General features: G+C 44.9%; 6 protein-coding genes across 6 annotated transcripts; 3 read left to right on the top strand and 3 right to left on the bottom strand.

The window, feature by feature from the left end:
• Window positions 1–21: 21 nt before the first annotated feature.
• AOL_s00007g322 (uncharacterized protein) lies at window positions 22–1,286 on the bottom strand (the record flags this gene model as incomplete). The annotated part of the gene is made up of 3 exons (XM_011120223.1): window positions 22–579; window positions 644–832; window positions 918–1,286. The coding sequence occupies 3 exons, from the start codon at window positions 1,284–1,286 to the stop codon at window positions 22–24; spliced, it is 1,116 nt and encodes a 371-aa protein (XP_011118525.1).
• Window positions 1,287–5,600: 4,314 nt separating this feature from the next.
• Window positions 5,601–8,584, top strand: AOL_s00007g321 (uncharacterized protein; the record flags this gene model as incomplete). Its single annotated transcript, XM_011120222.1, has 2 exons — window positions 5,601–6,149; window positions 6,212–8,584. 2 exons carry the CDS (start codon window positions 5,601–5,603, stop codon window positions 8,582–8,584), a joined length of 2,922 nt encoding a protein of 973 aa, XP_011118524.1.
• Window positions 8,585–11,768: 3,184 nt separating this feature from the next.
• Window positions 11,769–13,205, top strand: AOL_s00007g320 (uncharacterized protein; the record flags this gene model as incomplete). The annotated part of the gene is made up of 2 exons (XM_011120221.1): window positions 11,769–12,535; window positions 12,593–13,205. 2 exons carry the CDS (start codon window positions 11,769–11,771, stop codon window positions 13,203–13,205), a joined length of 1,380 nt encoding a protein of 459 aa, XP_011118523.1.
• Window positions 13,206–14,050: 845 nt separating this feature from the next.
• AOL_s00007g319 (uncharacterized protein) lies at window positions 14,051–14,500 on the bottom strand (the record flags this gene model as incomplete). Its single annotated transcript, XM_011120220.1, has 1 exon — window positions 14,051–14,500. The coding sequence occupies one exon, from the start codon at window positions 14,498–14,500 to the stop codon at window positions 14,051–14,053; it is 450 nt and encodes a 149-aa protein (XP_011118522.1).
• Window positions 14,501–15,357: 857 nt separating this feature from the next.
• Window positions 15,358–16,415, bottom strand: AOL_s00007g318 (uncharacterized protein; the record flags this gene model as incomplete). Its single annotated transcript, XM_011120219.1, has 3 exons — window positions 15,358–15,991; window positions 16,120–16,295; window positions 16,377–16,415. The coding sequence occupies 3 exons, from the start codon at window positions 16,413–16,415 to the stop codon at window positions 15,358–15,360; spliced, it is 849 nt and encodes a 282-aa protein (XP_011118521.1).
• Window positions 16,416–17,103: 688 nt separating this feature from the next.
• On the top strand, window positions 17,104–19,263 carry AOL_s00007g317 (uncharacterized protein; the record flags this gene model as incomplete). Its single annotated transcript, XM_011120218.1, has 2 exons — window positions 17,104–19,115; window positions 19,185–19,263. 2 exons carry the CDS (start codon window positions 17,104–17,106, stop codon window positions 19,261–19,263), a joined length of 2,091 nt encoding a protein of 696 aa, XP_011118520.1.
• Between the last annotated feature and the right edge of the window lie 378 nt (window positions 19,264–19,641).

Genomic DNA, 19,641 nt, shown 5'->3' with positions numbered 1-19,641 from the left:
TTTGGCATATTCGGTATGCATCTAGCATTTAGCAACGCTGGGCACATTGGTACATTTCGCGGAAGTCTTGCCACCAGTAACACTAACCCCACTCCAGGTCCAATTAGTGCACGACCCACTCCCACAAAGGATATAGACATTAGTAGCAGAGCTGGCAACCGTTCCAGTAACGCCAGTCAACTTCAACTTGTCAATCTTGACGCCATTGGTTGGTGTCCCGGTTGGCGATCCATTCTCATAATCCTGTTGGATAACAATACCGTATTTCTTGATCCCGCTAAGTTTGACGTTGGAGTATGTAACACCGGTGACGCTTCCAGTGGCGCCGGAGACGGTTTTTACGCGAACACCGTTATCGGAGTTTACGATTTGAGAGTTTGAGATTGTGACGGTGTCAACGACGTTGTTTGAACGGCCACCGACGGAACCGATTGAGAGACCATGGCCTCCGGAACAGTAGCCATTTGTGAAGATTATATTAGTACCAGAGTTTATGGCAAGGCAGTCATCTTGGTTATAGACTGTAGCGCCGTCGATGGTGATGTGGTCGCTGTTGCCAATGTCAAAAGCATCTGTGTTCTATAATATTCAAAGGTTGATTAGCGCACTGATGGTATACGTGGTAGGAGCAAGGGGATCATACGTGTCCAAGGGAATTAGTATCTCCATTTTTATTATCGATGGTTGGCTTTGTAACGGTCACAGACGTCGCAGAGCTAAAACTGAAAACCTGGACTGGGGCATCCTTGATGGTAACACTGGCGATGCTCGAAGACTTCAAGCTATGCGCTGCAAAGAACTTTGGCTTAGTCTTGCCGCCATTTCCACCTTTCTGCATATTTAAACGATTATTTATATTAGTCATGTATTTTGGCTACGCTCGTCTGTCTGCGTTTGGGCGGAATTTATTAACTTACACCATCCCACCACCTTGCACCCTCCCCGTCAAGTACGGATCCAGAAGCGCCAATAATCTTGACACCTGTACCAGAGACAGAAACAAGCGGACCTTCCCATTCTTTGTACCCAAATGTAGTACGCCCGGCAAAAGTAATGACTTGTCCACTCTTCAGACCTGTAAGATCAAGGGTTTGGCCAGCGGGAACGGCAATGTTTGAAAGGGTGATAGAAGTACAAGCGGACTTTGCCGAAGAGACTGAAGAGTAAGCGCTGATGGTGCAGGATGTGGCGCGCTTTTGGGCCATGTGGTGGTCATCTTCTGGCAGGGGGTTACCGAGGGAGGTCGCCGTCAAGGCGGCCGTGAAGAATATAGAAGTGAATTTCATTTTGATATAAAGTGTATATCTACTCTGTAATATATAATTTAATCGCAATAGTAGTTATTTCTGGATGAAGCGCTGCCTGCTGAATTTATTGATTGTTGAGACATCTTCCTGAATATATACACCCAAAGTCGCTCATTGTGACGGGTTAATTTCATGATGGATTTTCGAGGTTTCGTGATTCTCTCGGGCCCCTTTTTCGTGAACTCCTCTATGGATATTTTCCAGCGGGATTTTCGAGAAAAGTTAATTCCACCATTGAAACATCGAGATTCCGTTCTAAGTTACATCGGGAGATCCATGTGTCGGAGAAATCTTAAGCGTCGGCTTAACTTGTACCGTGGTGAACGTACCCGCCATGTCGCCATTTTCTGCCTAACTGTACCTTGGAATCGGTATAAAATATCAATAAATAGATCTTCCCCACATTGTCGAAACTATTTGCTACTCCTGTTTGATTATCTCAGGGTTGGCGGTCGGTATGTTCCGGAAAAATAAGCTTTCGCCCAGACAGTTTTTCGACCGAAGACCCCTAGCAACCCCTGTTAACACGCTAGCGGACGCCAAACCGGTTGAACGGGCCGAGTGATCTTGGAAGCAAGAGACATTGTAGATGAGATGAACCAAGGTACATAGTGCCGTCCAGCGAGGTAGCCGTACTTCTAGAAACAGAATCTTAGGCTGACCGATCCGCAAGAATTATTTACCACCTCTGCACTGTTTGCACCTTCTGGGCAGCAAGCATACGTCAGCGCTAGCTTTCGCGGCGAAATATTTCCCGATTTTAATTGATGTCAGCTCTGATCAAAGCCCGTTCCTATAGAAATGATATACTAGAATACAGAAATTTTGATACAATGGTTGGTGTAAACGTATGTGAAGATATCTCGCCCGCTAAAATATTCAAAATTCAAAGCATCTGGTATTGGCCTCTATACCTCCTCTATCCTACCAACCTTTTCTGGTTCCGAGCCGGACATCTTTTTTTTCAACTTCGTGCGATATTTCCGGATATCCTCGAGTATCTTTTTTCTTAGGACAAATGCACCACATATAAAAGTCAAGACGGTGAGAGCGATCGCCACCAGAATATATAACCAGAATTGCGAGACTACATGAAATCGGTCGCCGCCATTTTCATCGCTCTTCAATTCAATTAAGTTGGAACTAAAAATTGTCTTCGATACATCAACAAAGTTAGCATATACTTTCTAACATCTATTCTAATCCTTAAGGATTCATAAAGACGAATTGGATCATCCATACCGCTACAAGTGATGCCGGAAGATATAGTGTGGCAATCATGCTTAACAATTTCAAGGTAGTTGAGTCCTGTCTGCCTTGTTGTGCAATAGTACCCATCAAACTTAAACTCTGCTGCATTGCCTGGTTACCCTCTAAAGAGAACTTGTCATTACGGAAGCTGAGAATGTTAAATAACTAGATGTCAAGATTATATCCTCTTAGTATAAGCGTTATAAATGCGTTTTCGGTAGTAGATAAATAAACCGACCGCTGATTAAGGGCCTACAAACCAAATAAGAAGTTTCTTTGAGATGCTCAGTCATAAGGAGAATATTTCGTCGGTGTGACTGAATCTCCGCTTTATAATTCGCGATTCTCGTAGTGAGTATATCGGGGAAATGAGCAGCAATCCCATCTGCCAAAGCATAATTCGAGTCTAACACTGAAAGTGCCCGAAGTAATCTTCGACGTACGCGCTGCACCTTTTGGGCGGCCTCAAAAAGATCCTCTAGATCTTTCTCCGTCGGGAAACGAAGACCCGGTAGTGTCGCTTTATCATCCTAAGGATACCAAATTAAGACCCGTTATACTTTCAATCGAGTTTATTATCTTACTTGGCTTTCAACCTCCCCCCAAGACCATTCGACGTACTCCGCCCAGCTGCTTGCTAGCGACTCAAGAATATCCAAATGAAGCGAGCATGAATCCTCAACCGATGGTGTTGTGTTATGATTTTGAAGCCTTCTCTCAAGTGTGTCTTTGAGTTCTTCATAAACATATTTTGAAGGTTGTAGTAAAACCCATATCGAATGTTCCTTGTTATTACAGACCGTTCTTTGTTGACATATACCTACTTGCCGCACCGACCAGGGATTCTGTGAAGGTTTATCGGTACGCCTTTCAATATACCTCACAACGTATGATAACTCTAGAATTACGGATAAAGACTCCAATGTTAGTATCGCAAGTTAAGACGAAGTATCGATTGCTATTGAATTTCTATACCAGATGAGTCACTTGAATTACGAGGTGGTGGCCTCGGTCTTGTTGGGGATGTATAATAGCCATCCCAAGCTCGATGCTCGTCGTTACGTCTCCATCCGAACGACGTTACAACTCTAAGAAAACGTGTGGATAGATTATGGGCATCGATGATTAATCGAAGCCCTTGTTCCGAGATTTTCAGGCGGCTTAGCGTATTCTTTTGCCGTATTATACTACGGGAACGGACCGTTAGCTAACGTTAGAGGAGAGGGAGCGGGAAGCGGGAAGTACCCAGCGCCAAGACGCTTTAATACTTACTAAAATATTTCGTTCGCCTGGACTTGGTTTTCCTAAATATGATAAATGCATGGCTGGCTTAGTCCTGATATCACTCCCATCGATGGATAACATTTATCACAACTAAATACCTCTAATATTCCCCTCAGCTCTTGTAAAGACGAGTCGTTAATTTTGTGTTGCTGGAGGTGTTGGTGATTAGGAAGGACGCGGAGGCATTCGACATCTGTGTCACTTTCATCGAAGAGGTCCGAGGCATGTCTCCGGAACAGTCTTTGGTGGGCGTCCCTGGGTGTCCAGCTGTCTGACAATATTTCTTCGAACTTTCCCATTTCTATACTATGATGCGGCGTTTTGAGCGCGTGCTACACTCTAACTTAGGGTTAATGGAATTGCAAGATTTAGATCAGGAGGTTTGTGAACCAGGAAGGTCGATTCAATGCGAAGCCTTAGGACTTCAGGATGTTCGTATTTCAGCTCCCGAAGAGAGTGACTCGCAGCTTTGTCAAACGTACTCACTGATTGGATAGATCAAAACGGTTCACGGACACTGCATGCACCCTGCCACGAAAGGCTAGTGACCTGGCGTACGTGCATGCTGCACAAAAAAACCCTCACCTTGGAGTTCCGGTACCGAGACAATGATAGTACAACAGCGGGAAGATACTGTAATTTTCTTAAGCGCATGTACCCCGCTGGAACTGCTATTTGCCCCGCAGGATCAACTCCATATCCTTCCGAGGATACTAAAGAGGTCGATATCCTCTGGAGGTTATCTAACAATCATTCAACGGACGCATTGCCATACCGCAAGACTCCCAGAATATCTAGATATCTTCTGCATACATTTGGTACGCCCCTCCTCGAAGATCCCGTTTTCTCCAAGATTTAGAATACTCAAAGCGACAGCAACAAAAACTATTTCGATACACTTGGGTTGAATAACCCCGCTATCACGCTGGAATCTCTGTCCATTTAAATCCAAAACACCGTTTATAGTAGCTTTAAAATGCCTATATACCGCCAAAAGCTCTCCGCCAGATACCTTCAAGCTGATCATCTCGTCAATTTACTAAAAAGGTGGTTTGGGGACGGTAATTTTACCTGGGAGACTGTAGGTACACACCTTATCGAACTAGATGGAATATGGATATAAGATATGCTAGTAGTCATTCCGGTATCATGGCCTTATTTGAAACAAGGATAGTACAAGGCTATTCGACCAAGGCTTCCTTGCAAGGCTTTCTCTTTTCCTCCTTGAGGAAGGAAACATCCTGCGCCGCGTGCTATATCGATTGGCGGATACTGACCAATAGAGGGCGGTAGGTTGACGACGAGATCCTCGTTATCGAGTTACTCAATCCAAACGCACAACTTACGAAGGTAAGTCAAACACTAGATTGATAGACAATATTAATTATAAATCAGACCAAGGTTGTTAATCCTCATATGGGTATAGGAACAAATCGATACTATTGAAAGAACCTGTTACGACTAACGAGGCCGCGGGAGACACGTGGTGTTCGTCAAATTATCACTCCTGCCATAGTTATTCTCGTCCCATTTACCTTTCGGACTAAAGTCCGTCTCTTTTCCATTTTCTTCTTGTTGATAAGACTAGAGCTTAGAACACAATCTTGGGTTCTAAAAGTTAAAAATTAAAATATACTCACAACAAAAAAAAAGAAGCGAAGATTTATACAACGGTTCTCTTTATTCTAGGTTTCAAGGAACAGGATCCGACATAGCTCCGAGGATTCAGGATTGTGGTTTATTACTTTCGATCACAGGATGGATAGCTTACGCCAAGAGCTAGATACGCTTCTGTGTAAGTGTGAGGATGGCGATGCTGGAGAAGAACGTAAATTCATGCCTTTTCAATCATTCCGAAAGGTGTTCACCCCAGAAAGGATCGATGATGCAGTATATGGTATCAAGGAAGCCGACATGGAATTTTCTCAGAAGGGTGATGTAGCAGCTTGGGTTAAATCACACGCAAGGCGAATTTTTGCTATCTTGATTTTGTTAGGCAGTAAAGAACATCTTATCGCCAGGTTTATGGGGCGGGATATCTTCCAAGGGAAATACGACGAAAAACTTCCCTTCAGCAGAGAAGATCTTGATACAATCATCCCCGAGATTGCGGCCGAATTTTACGAGAAGCAATGGGAATTCGTGTCGCCAGTTTGGTCGAAGAATGTGGTTCACCGAGAACTGCCATCCGACGTCAGGTTACCGTTCGTTCTTAATGAGAAACTAGGCCGCGGTGGGTTCGGAGTGGTATATAAAATCAAGCTTCATGAGCATCATCAACGGACTGTTTTGTTCCCAGAAAATAAGGTTGGCTCATATGACGACCCCTTCTGAAAGCGCAGGACATTTCTGACGAGAGCGAGCTTTAGAACCAACAAATAGTGCGTAAGGAGTTCAGATCCGCACCCCCACGTGTGGAATCTCAACTTGCAGCTGGTTCTAGGTCTGATAGCGCATCTACGGGGAGTGACTACGCCAAAGAGCTCAGAAATCTCAGCATCTTGAATGAACTCAAGCATCCCAATATCATTCAACTAGTTACCTCATATACATATCGTGGAAAACACAACCTCGTGTTCCCGCTCATAGAAGATGGCGACCTTGGTAAACTTCTTCGTGGCAACCGGGAACATTACCCCTCACTGCGACGCAATGAAACCTTTTTGATTGCCCTCTGCGAGCTATCTTCGGCTATTGAGCGAGTACATGACTACACAGTTGAAAGATTCGATATAAAGCTGATGGGTTGTCACTACGACCTCAAACCTCAAAACATCCTCGTCCAAGGTTCCAAGTTTATACTTGCCGACTTTGGACTCTCGAGACTTTCTGCCGACAACGATCAGCAGTTATTCGCGGGTGGAGGAAGCGACTATTTTGCACCGGAGTGTACTGACCCTGAAAAAGATTTCGCGAAAAAGGCCATTGATCGGTCTAGCGATGTATGGTCGTTCGGCTGTATCATTTCAGAAATCCTGACCTACATGAAGATGGGTCCAACTGGAGTGAGAACCTTCCGAGAGCGACGTAAGGTCCTGATTAAAAGCCAAAAGGTGTCCGCTTTTCATAAAGGAATTGGACAACGTAACCAGAACTTCGACGACTGGCTGCTAAGCCCCGAAGTTCAGAATGGAGCAGACGGGTTTAGTCGAGATATGGTGAACTTAATTAAAAGAATGACGACACTCGACCAAAAGTCGCGTCCAACTGCAAAAGAAATAACTATTGATCTGCAAAAAACCACCATTCAAGCGCTATATTTCTCAGTTTGGGGGCTTTACAAGAGTCTCCAGGGTATGGAAAAGCTCAAGGATTCCTTTGAGGCCTACTCCGAATACATGCGAATCAAAAGCTGGGGATTCGTTCTTGGGTTCGATCCAGAAGGCCAGGGCGAATTAGTAACTTCTAGCCTCCCCGAAACAATGCCTTTGGTTGAGATGTACAAGTGCCTGGCAGAGATCCAGGAAGAGCTTGAGGCCACAATTGAACGATGCGAAGATTCCTGCTCACCCCTTTTCGCGCCCCTCCGCTCTCTTGGTGACAAATTATATGATACCCTGCCTTTGGAGGTAGCTATGAAAGCGAGCGCACATTGGGAAATCGAAATGATTCGCACTGAAAATCTGGATACATTGCTCGAGACTGCTGAAGCAGCCGAAAATGTTAATATCAAAATCGCAACTCTAGCTCGGATCAAGCGGATGTCAGTATTAGCCACAGCGCAACCTTCAGGACTCACAAAAGATGGCCTTGAAATTAGCCCCGATTCTATCCGGGAAGGTTCTCCGTTTGAAAATCACCTATATGCCTCAGTTGAAAGCGCAGCTGCACCGAAGAGAAAAGTTCTAATCGAATGGATTCGGTATAGCATTGTCGATACAAATCTCTTCGAAAAGCTACTTTTAAGGATCAAATCTCTGGCAGTTCTCCTAAACTCAATTGAAACTCCGCCAGACTTTCGGATCCTTCATTGTTCCAACTACTTGCACAAAGGTAGCGATGGTGCTTTTGGCCTTGTCTTCGATCTCCCAGATCAATCGGTCTCAATACCAAGAAGTCTAGCCGCCGTCATTCACAAGACGCGGAACTTCCGAGAGCGTCCATCCCTTGGATCCCGCTTCAAACTCGCTTTGTCGCTTGCGGTATCGTTGTCAGGGTTTCATAAAGTCGGCTGGCTACACAAAAGCATCTCAGCGTCCAACGTTCTTTTGTTGATCGATCCAAAAGAAGCTGAAAGCACAGTCGCATCTACCTGGCTTACAGACTCCTATTTAATCGGGTTCAATCGTAGTAGAGAGGATGATATCCAAGCCTTCACACTCGGGCAAACCCGTTACGAACAGGTGACCCAGTACTACCACCCAGATTATGCGCAAACAAGTTTCCCACACCCACCATACCGTTTGCATTATGACTACTACAGCTTGGGGCTAGTCTTGCTAGAGGTCGGCATGTGGGAGAGTCTGTCGACTCTGGTGAAAGGAGTAGGATCTGGAGAAAGCTCTCGGCGGAGAAACACTTCAGTTTCAAACCGATACCATGAAATGCGAGGCTATTTAGTGCAAAAGCGACTGGTTATGTTGGGCCACACGATAGGTGAGGAATACCAGGCCGCGGTCCAGGCATGCCTCAGTGGATTTGAAGAGTTAGCCAATTCAACCTCACAAGCGAGAGACAATGTCGCGATGCAGTTAAAGTTCGAGGAAGAGGTCGTTCAAAGACTCCGCAGGTGTCACGCCTGAGCTTAGGAAGAGTTCCTATCCTAGTTTAATAAAGCTCATGAGTATTACTTATCTAATATGTAGCGATCTCTAAATGTGGAGTTGGAGCTTGACAAGGAGACTCGTGGGCGGCTATCAACCCTATGCTTCAAATTTCAGAATGAACCGATTTGTTACTCTTGTTTTATAACTGAATGTCAACATATGCTTTTAACGCTATCTATATATATATTTTTTGACTTTTTACCTTTTTTTTACTCTTCTTTCCTCTCAACCGGGTATATCTACCAAAAATGCAATGCATGTCGTTCATTGGCAAGAGACTCATAAAATTTGGCCAAAAGTAATTCAGTTAATCGCAGCCTTTAAACCTTTATCCTTAAGCGTAACGAGGCTTCGACTAACGCTATAATATTTGCTTGGACTTGTTTTCATAAATAGTTTCCAGGGCGCCGAGTCCCCAACTGTCACTGATCATACCTCTGGCTAAATAGCAAACTTCAGGCAACAAGGCTACAACTAATCCAACTGCTTAGAATATCCAAATACTCTACTCCGTATCGAATTATTCGAGTATCCTGTTACGATAGCCAAATATGTAAGTACCTGAGGTTCTGATGCATTTAAATTTTTCAGTTACATCTATTTTTATTCAACACCGGCTTCCAGAAGTAATAGACCGGATAACTATATATAAGAACTTTCGTGATGAAAAGAAATTACAGATAGACAAAGGTCCCCACTCCCGGTAGAGACCTTCAGTCAGACCTATCGATACTGCGGTCAGGTTTTGTAATTTTGCCAAATCTCCCTGGGACCAAACCCGCCGACTTGGGCGGCTAGATCATTGCCCAAGCTGCATAATGGCCCCGACACAACACAGGCCTTACGTGGCGTGGGACAAAATCGGGATAAGTTAAGTCGTGAGAAAGTCTAGTGACGAGTATAAAGACCAATTATTCTGTATCGAGAGCTCCATATGCATGCGGGGACTGGATAACAGTTCGGTTTGGAATCACGGAACCGAAAGGATTTTGGTATCTACGACCAGGATTCAAGGTCCGACTTAAAAGTATACCGGTAGACCCCAGTTAAGACCTCGCTAGCTTACGGCGGAGTTAGCTACGTTAGGTTAGTCAAGGCTTGGTCAGAAGCATCACAGACCGCCAACCAACTGGTGAACTTGCTCTGCCAGCTGCCGCAAGCCCTTCTTTTCGTCCACTTGTGTTCCCCTAGTACATTCGGACCCGGCGAAACGAATCCAACCGCCGAGGTTTGCGCTTTTGTTACTTCATCAGGCTACGGATTCGCAGTCCTCATTCGCTTCCCTTTTCCCTAAATTCAGAACCGTATTTGATTAAGGCCAGATGATCTTATCTTGGGCAATAGATAGCTGGTAGACGAGTTGATGGTGTAACCTTGGGCTAGCTTGGCTTAGGTTCAAGACCGGTTATGATTGTGTAACCTCGCGTACCGTTTACGCCCTATCGATACATCTAACTAGTTCATTAGATCCTCATATAAGCTTATTTAACAGTTATGGCTATAAAGGTCGAGGCTAATTATCATAGTATGCAAAATGTTATTATGATAATCGCTTAAGAATTCTGATTCTGGTTATGATATTCGTTCTTGATCAAGAAATGCAATATGCTCGGATACGATAGACTACTGTGGAACGTTACACAAATACACTGGACTAAGTCACCAACCACACTAAGTACAATGAAAATAAAGTTTTTTACTATAGGGAACGAGGTCGAGAAGGCCGAGTGGCCGGATATTGTGAATGTCATATCGATATATCCGAGAAATGATTTCGGGAATATTGATCCGAACGCTTTGGATCTTGGGGTCGTACAGCTAATGCAGCTAGGCTTAAGGAATCTGTAGTTCTGGCGTGCAGCCCTTAGTGTCCTCAGGCTTATTCGCTTACGTGTAAGCCTACGCATGCTATGGGTGCTGGCCGGCTGGACATTCCTGTATTCCTTTCGCCCCTAAAGAGAACGACAATGCCTAGAAGAATGTGGAACAGAAGCGCTTCGCGATAAGATATATCCAGGTGTCCCGAAAGTGACGGTTCTTCGGTGCCAGCACTAGTATCGCTAAAAATCTGGATTCGGCAAATATGCATGCAAGCGGGGTCAGGCAAAAGAAAGGGTCCATTATTCGCTTGGCCATGCGATATCATATCAATCCTTTATACATACGCTAATAATATCAGTACTACCATCGGTCATGGTGTCAAGGGCGAGGGTTGCCCGGGTTCGACTTTAAGGGATCATGATATCAATCCCAACTAAGTCTCGGGATACCTTCTGGGTCAATATTCGACCCGAACCAATATATCTAATCTAAATAAGCAATTCCTCTACCAATTTCCAACCGGAGGCCTACCCATGACATACTGGCGCAGTCTTTGGCACCGAGACTATACACCTACATCAGAGTAATGACAGATTAGTCGGATTAAATTAATTTACCCAATTACGGCCGCGGATATAGTTAACAGGTTTCCATCGCTTAACCCTTCAGATTAGGTGTAGAATTCGAATGCAGATTTCTGTTTTGAGATTCAGGTGTAACCGAGAGACCATGACGATTGTGGGGTGAATCCGGACCCTGTATATATTTCTTCGGTTGATGCGGTGACTTACTTCAAGTCCATTCTCGAGTAAGGAGGGGAACCTGGCTTAGGGAAATTCGGATGGTATAAGCGGTGGTGTCGTGACTGAATTCATATTCGATTGGGCTTGTAGCGATCTGAGTTTTCGACAAAGGCTTCTCCCAAAACCCAGTTCGATCAATTGCATTTTCTATCTAAAGTAAGCCAACATTTGGGGTGGCTTGCTTACATGATTTCCGGCTCGAGGCAGCGGTTTTTGGTCACCGCCTTCGAAATATCTAACCTTCGCAAGCAAGTTTATCAACAGTTACTGCAAATGGTGTACTTAGATATATCTTAAAAATCACATATAGACGGAGTGCCCTATTTGCATTTCGGTGGTATAAAACCCCTCTGATAGCCCATAGACTCTCCCTTTCCTCCCCAGTCATCACCAGCGTACCGACCAGCGATTCCTCTTTATCCAGTAGGATCTATCCTACTCTACACTCATTCATCTGCCTTTTCTTCTTCCAAATCAAATTATTCATTTATTCATTCATTTTCTACATTTTCGAGATCCCAAGACATTCTTTTAAGATGCACATTTCCACTCTTTTCACCGCGACTACCGTCGCTTTTGTGACTATCGCAGATATTGCGTCAGCGCACGTCGTCTTGGTCGATGCCTATGGAAATGCCAATAAAGCCGTCCGCGGATACGCTTTAGGCTTTGACGCAGCCACCCCGCGTAATGGCGGTTACCTCTACCCACAGCAGCGTGATGTCACCGTCTTTGCCAACAAAGTTGTCCACCACCCTGGTACCGCCACATATCTGATAAACACCTGCGGTACTACCCTCCAGCACACCGCTTGGTACTATCAAAAGCACGAGAAGTCTAAATGGTTTGATGTCTCTGATGACAAAAGGACATGGCTATTTAGTCAAGCCACTCCTCATAAAGGGTATATTGACATCCCCGCAGGCATCGCTGGTTTGGCATGGAATGAATGGAAGAAGAATACAAGAACGGACCTTGCGACTGGTAGGACCAAACTTAAAACTGGTATACCAAAGGTTACACGTGGTGGATCGCTTAGCATACTCGCATTCCAAATCAATCTTGATGGAGGCGGAGCCTTTCAGTGCAAAATCGACTATCTGGCGAATGGAAGGCAGTGGGCGCGCAAGTTGAATGTCCGAAAGAATTGTCCTGGTGATGCACATTCCTTTAATTGGCCGGGAGTACAGAAGACATGTTGGTTCACGGTCGATATGCCAAACGATTTGGACTGTAAAGGAAAAACTGGATCTAAGAATGAGGTTACCGACATTTGCCTCGTCAGATGTGAAAACAGCGCCAAGTATATATAAATGATTCTCAGATCTGGTATTAAAACTTGCTAATTAGTGGAATATAGGAACGGTCCCTTCGGAGGATGTATCCCTGTTCAACAGATCCGACCAAAGCCTAAGGTAGTCAAATCAGTTAAACCAGTCAAACCGGTCAAACCCGTTGTATCTGTTAAACCTGTTAAGGTTACTGTGGTCAAAGCCGTCCAACCAACAATTGCCCCTCCCAAGCCGGTCACTGTCACCAAGAACAAATTCGTCACGATAATCAAGGGCGGTCAAACTCAAGTTTCTAAGATCACTAAGAACACTGTTCTCACTCTCACTCAAGTTATCAAACCACCACCAAAGACGACAGTCGAAATTCAGTATACAACAGTTACTGTCGAGAGTTCTGGCGTTTCCACAGAGGCACCAGAACCCGATGGCACTGAGGAAGTTGACGACAAAGACGACGAGAATGATGATGCTAATAAGCCTACACCCGAGCCCGAGCCGTCTAAGGAGCCTACTAAGGAGGAAATCAAAGCTGCACTCGGGGGAGAAGAGTATCCCGAGGAAGATATTAAGGATATTAAGGAAGAGAAAGTTACTGATGATGTCAAGGATGCCCTTAAAGACAATTCTGGCAAAGAGAAGATGCCAGATGAGATCGGGGAGCAAGAGCAAGGTTACTATTAAAATAGAATTCATTAGGGCAAGATTCAAACGAAGTGTTATGTAACTAAATCTCGACAACTCCATAAACATATTGAGAAGATGAAGGGATGGATAAAAGACTATGAATTGTGGTTAGCAAGGAGGCAATCAGCTATATAGGCTGTATCTAGTCAATATTTATGAAATTGAAATCATCAATCTGGCTCGCGTACAGACAGATTATGGGTCAAGGGCTTTGAGGTAGTTTCAACTCGAGAATTCTAACTTACCGCAGCTGCAGCTCGATAGAAATGCTTGATAATTGCGTACTCCTCTCGGAGACATTCTCACTTGGAAAGACTGAGTTTTAAAAAAGCGGTAGATTTGAAACGAACTGATAATCACTTAAAATAAATATTTGTGAAGATAAATTGAGGTGGTGCAGGTCTCAGTAAAAAGTACAAGACAAATCTTGGACATTTTTTTTACTTCGATTACAAGGCACCAATGCGGAAACAGCGCGCCATGTTAAAAAGAGAGAAAACATTAGACAGTGTCCCTTGCCCAAAGGCAATATCACACTCTCACTTTGTTTTCAACGTACCTCCCTTTGTCTTCTTTCTTTTCTCACGGGATGGTGCCATCACGCCTCCTTCCCCATCCTCCCTTTCTTCTCCACTACGCCTCTTCTTCCCTACACCTAAAGAGATCGGCGTGTTGGATTCCGTGTGTTGTTCTGATTCACTGGCCAATGGTTGTACAGCAGATCCCTGCCCTTTCAAGGTGGGCTTACCACTTTGGGAGGATGCTCTCTTTTCCAACAGAGGTTTTTCGTTGATCTGGGCATTATCCTCAAGGTCCGATATCTCCATGACGAAGGAGTCTTTCTATTGGTCGCTTGAGATGGAGGTATTGAATCCCGGTGAATCTCCCTTAGTACCCTCGTCCCCCTTTCTCTTCTTTCCTTTTTTCCCTTTCCCCTCTCCTTTCTTCTTCAACCCACGCTTGTCTTCGCGTCTTCCCGCGCCCCCTATGATGGTTGACTTAGAGATGTTGGCATATTCGCTAGGGTTTGTAACCGGCTCCGGGTCTGAGAAGTAACTCGGTTTTAATTTAAGGCAGAGAGAATTTACAATAGCAGACCCCTCGTCCTCGAACTTGTATCGTTCAAATTGGTCAGCCGGCGAGCTGTTTCCGGAGGGGTTCCTTACAACTGCCTTTCCTGAAGCTTTAAAAGACAGCTTTAGTGATCTGTTCTTTTGTCGAAGGGCAACAATCGATTCGTTCCGAAGATCGAGACAGGTTTGAAGGCGCTGGTTCTCTTGATGCAGGTCCATTCGCTGCTTCCAGGCTTCGGTGACTTGTGTTTTGAGATCTTGGATCTCCTGTTCGCAGGCTGGCGAGCAACATTTGGAATCAAGAGAGATATTTGGCGAAGTTTGGGATCTTAGGCCAGTGTCCGTGGAGTTTTGGTTGGAAGACACTAAGGGTAGGGGTTAGAGATCAGGATGATATCCCTGTTAAGCTCATAAGGTATTGCCGACAACAATTGGGTCGGACGATCCTTTAGCAAGACGTGTCAAGCACGGGAAGAATTACTTACTCGTGGATCATTAATGAATTCAGCTAGCGGTCACCTAATGATACTGGGATGGAAACGGCTTTTTGGATGTTGGGGGTAGCTCTTTGGTTAGTGTTAAGTGACAAGTTGATGGGAATAGGACGCGATGTTAGTGATGATGTTGGAAAGGCTACTGATATTTGAGTAGCATAACTCCAATGACGACTACAAGAAATCTCTATCCCATCATAACTAGGGACTACGTATGTGTTCTCCCAAAGCCAACACGTCTATGGATCTGAGGCTACACATCTATATATATAGGTACTAGCTTCAACCGAGTTTCACTTTTGCATTCAGTCTCGTACCCAGACTTTCGTGTTGTGGAACTAATCTTTTTAGTAGGCAAGCACATTTTACATTACTATTTACTCTTGTTACTCATTCGAATCTCCACAACTTAGGTCAAAATCAAACGTTATATCATTCAAGAATTTTGTAGAATACATTGTATTGTGCAAACAGGAATGATGATAGGGCCAAAATAGTATACAGTAGACAGTAGACAGTAGAAACTAATCAGTCAAATAGAAAGTCATACAATGGATAACCTTCTATTCGGAAATTTCGAATCTACCCATAAGTCGGGACTGGCGCAGGGCCATCCCCTCCTTCAAACTCATCTGGCAAGCTGAGAACCCAGCGGCCAATATAGTCTCTTTGTTCGACAGAGAGATATCGGGTACGTTGGCAGATGGCAGCAATGGGTGCAACCTCCCGACGGCGTCGGGTCAGTGCCTCCTTTTGGATGATTCTTGCTGCTGCCTCGATAATCATATCCCGGTCCTCTTTGTCGTAGGACCAAAAGTCCTCTGGGCCACGGTATGGGCGGAGACCTTTGACAGCAGCTGGTGGTTTGTTTTCTTGGTTATGTTTGGCCTTTTCTCGGATCTTGTTGTCGTGATCACGAGCTAAAGCCCAAGCATGTTGCGTTCTAGCCTCTTCGCTGGTGTTATACAGTTCCAATTCGGCTATCTTGTCGGAAAGCTGGTCGGTCAAGCCCGGAAGACGTCCGGTATTTTCACCGTAGTTTTTTTTGACTTCAATGGCACGACGAAGAGCGTCAACTTCTCGGCGGCCCTGCTCCATAACTCGGTTAAGATCTGCAACAGGGTCGTGGCGTGGCTTTTCTTTGATAGGGCGAACTCGAAGGCCGCGGGGACGGCCAAACTCATATTCAGTGTTGGAACCACCATCAGAAGGAGCACTAAATATATTCCAAAAAGATAATCAGAGATTGAGGTTATTAGTTAAAACTCGTAAATGGAGGTTTCGATGTCGGCAACTAGAAGACTTGATCTAAGATAAGAACTAAACAAGATACACCAAACTTACCCTGGGTATGGATTCGACCTGCCGTTTGAATTCATCGTGGTATTTTGACGGCCACCCTTAGGGGTAGGTGCCACGATGATATTTGGCTTGTTACGAACCCTGGGAATCTTGTTGCCGTACTTGTCGGTTTTAGAGCCTCGGTAGGTATAAATATCCTCTTCACTAGCAGTGGTACCCTACCAATACGTACTATCAGCATACTTTATATCGCAAACGCTGACATATCTTCTTCACAAGGGATCCGATGTAGTTCATACTTTGTTTTTCTGCTTGCGTTTATTCTTTTTCGAAGGCATTATAGATGAATAGAAAGCTCGAGTGATATAGATGTTGGTGAGAATGGAAATGAGAGTGGTGATGGAGATCAAAATGAAGGTGGAGGTGAAGACGCGTTTGATGAGAGGAAAGAGTGTGTGATATCACAGCTATACAGATGGAAGACCGGTCTTGTGCTGCCCTCGAGACTACGATGACCCCAACACAAGAAAGGTCCGTCCAGTCAGGTACCTGTTAGGTAGTCAGAGGGGTCTCGAGACTACGACACAACTTAGATAGGAAGAAGTAAAGACCCATATAGAAACTACACAACTAGAGATTCTAAATACTTACTAGTAGCTATGCTGATAATTAAGTACTGAGCTCTAGTAGATTTGAGTAGATGCTCAAGGATTGTACATTATCATTAGAACTTTAGTATAGCTACTTAGGTAAGTACCTAGGTAGTTGCCTCAGTAAGTGGTACTTGTATATATGCTCGTAATGGCACTTTGTTTATCGACATCATCAGAACGGAACTTCAGCGTCGCTAACTTGAACCCACGAACGATCGAACCCGAGTAAACTTTCCCTCAAGGTAATTATTTATTCGTCTCCCATTATCAATTTTTGATCTCCATCGACTTCACCTTTTTCTTCGCTTTCATCTCCATCCTTTGTTTCTTTTTCCGCTTCAATTTCGAGCGACTGTCGAGAAAACCGTTCAAGATGGCTGACCAGGAGAACAGACAGTTTACTTCGGGGGACAACATCCAACCTCTCCAAAGTCGCGTCCACCCCCCTCCACCGACCCGTCCTCCACCTCTACCACCATCATCACCCTCATCTGCAGTTTCACCTTTACCATTTCCACCTCCATTGTCTCCGTCACCTCCATCCGTTGCTTCACTTACTCTATCTTCTTCACCTCCTCGCGGTCCTCCAAATCATCTTGATATCAACTTCTCATGGGAGAAAAATTCTCGTGGAGATAGCCATTCCGAGCAAAGCTTGCCATCCAGGAGGTCTAATTTCGGCCTACTTGCTAGCTTCACCTCTTTTTTTGGAGGAGCACCAAAGTCCAGAGATAAAATTATCCCTTCTATTCCTTCTTATCTTCAGTACGGACCTTCTGAGCCAATTCACGGCATCGAATATCGCCTCATCCGAAGATTTCACCCTAATTCAACCATGCCACAACAATCAAGTTTCATCTACATGGATAAAGATGCTGTTCACAGCATTCTTTCGACCCTCAAGCACTTAGACTCCGATCAGATGGAGATTTATCTTCATACTCAACTTTCTCTCGTCGCAGGAGCCCCCAGGTCTTGCCAAGAGACCTCCGTCTCTGGCTTCCTCGACTGGTTCATGGAACCAACTGTCAATATTGCTCTCGCGATTGAATTACGCGAATATTGGTGGTCATTGGAGTGTACATTGCCCAATGGAGTAATCATAATTCATTCTCTGGCCCCATCAATGTACGACAATGTCTACATATTCAAGTTTTCGCCAGTTACTGGTGTTTTCTGCAAACTAGTTCCTCAGGAGGTCTCGGATATGAGAGCCTTCCTCTTCAATCATCCCCACAATCCTAAATTTTTCCATCGCATCATGAGCAACAGGCAGCTCAGTGATCACGCAAAGAATCGAGGTCAGCAAAGCATCGGTATGAGTTCTGCTGCTAAATCTATGACCAATCTGGCCAATACTGTCGGTCGACGATTGTCAGGGTCTAGCATCAATAATATGTCGACCGATTTGCTCAACGGTATCAAGAATAACATCATTCCCACCTTGATGAAGTGGAACAAAGTCCAAGACACCTGTCCAACCAGTTCTTCTAGGCTCACAGCCCATCCAAATATCACAAGCCCTGATATATCGCAGCGAGGAGCAGAAAACAAGCCTAATTCCTTCCCAACTAGACGTCCTGGTTTCCTCAGATCAGCTTCTGCAACCTATATTCGACACCCGCTTCAAACCCTTAGACACCACGGCTCAAGTGTCTCGGTTCTCTCGACACGTACCTCTGAGGAGTTTCACACGATCAAGACTCCCTGTATCGTTCTCACCACTCCTGAGCAAAATACTGCCATTTTGAAGCTGAGCGCTTTTGTTCCTCAGGGTTTTAAGGGCAAAGAGAAGAGTTTCTGGCAGTCGTTGGGCGAAACAATCACCCCAAAGAAACCCGAAACTCCAACTTTTGTTTTCTGGAAAGACGTCTTCGATCAAATCTGTTTCGACGTTAGACATTCCCATAAGATCTCGAGCTACCCGGTCGAATTGGATACAAATATTCATAATCAAGTCACAGACAACTTGAATCGACTTCTCGTTGGAATCACGGACATGTACGTCAAGGAAACCGGTGGGATGCAGCTCGACTTCATTCGAATGAAAATTCTCTCGGACGAGGAGGCTTACCAGGCCTTCAACGTCCGAATGTACCAGAGGTCGCGTAGAGCTACCGGCCACAGTGCCTTCTCGGATCTCTTTCCTCCTAGGAAAGAGAACGTCAGTCTCAACGCCGAAGGCCCCCACGGGGGCATCGGCGAGCCAACCGCGGAGGAAATCCGCAGGCAAGGGCGAGTCCTTGCCAACAATACGAAGCCCGACCAAAAGGTCGAGCTCAACCTCAGCTCCGAAGAGCTGGAGTTTTCGTCCGTCCTGCTGTCGCAGGACACCTACCTTGTCGAGGCGGTCCTTGCGGCGTGGTTCGCGGACGCCTCAGAGTGGTAAGAGCCCTTTCATAGTTCGTGTATAGTTAAAAATATAAAATGCTAATAATTGTATTCCCAATCTAGGATGAAGGAAAGCGGCCTCCGCTGGAGGAATATGCTTTTTGATCGCCAGGCCGCTGGGGGGCCTGGCGGTCTGGTTTAAACTACCCCCAGACGTTTTTAGTTGCACGCCCCTGGGTGGCCATATTGCCACCCAACTACCACCACCAACATGTACCGACCACCTGCCCCAATGTTAGTTTCTATGAAATGGGAAGGCTTTGCCTTGCCCATAAATGTATATAGAATCTAACTGTTCCTTCTTCCCCAATCCACAACGTCCCTTGGTCTATTGCGTAGTACTCTCCCGAGCGTTCAGTTTTGATCTTTTGATTGATTTTTCGATTCATATTGAGATTTCCCTCCTCGCATGCTCACTTTCTGCCTTTAATCAAAGGTTTTTCACCAGTTTATGTTTAGTTTCCATTGAATCAGACCCTACAAAGCGAGGTAAATGATATGTTCTATGATTTTTGATTCT

This window comes from Orbilia oligospora, assembly GCF_000225545.1.
Source record: "Orbilia oligospora ATCC 24927 unplaced genomic scaffold scaffold00007, whole genome shotgun sequence".
In the NCBI taxonomy this organism is placed as follows: Eukaryota; Fungi; Ascomycota; class Orbiliomycetes; order Orbiliales; family Orbiliaceae; genus Orbilia; species Orbilia oligospora.
This window is presented reverse-complemented; position numbering and strand designations above follow the sequence as displayed.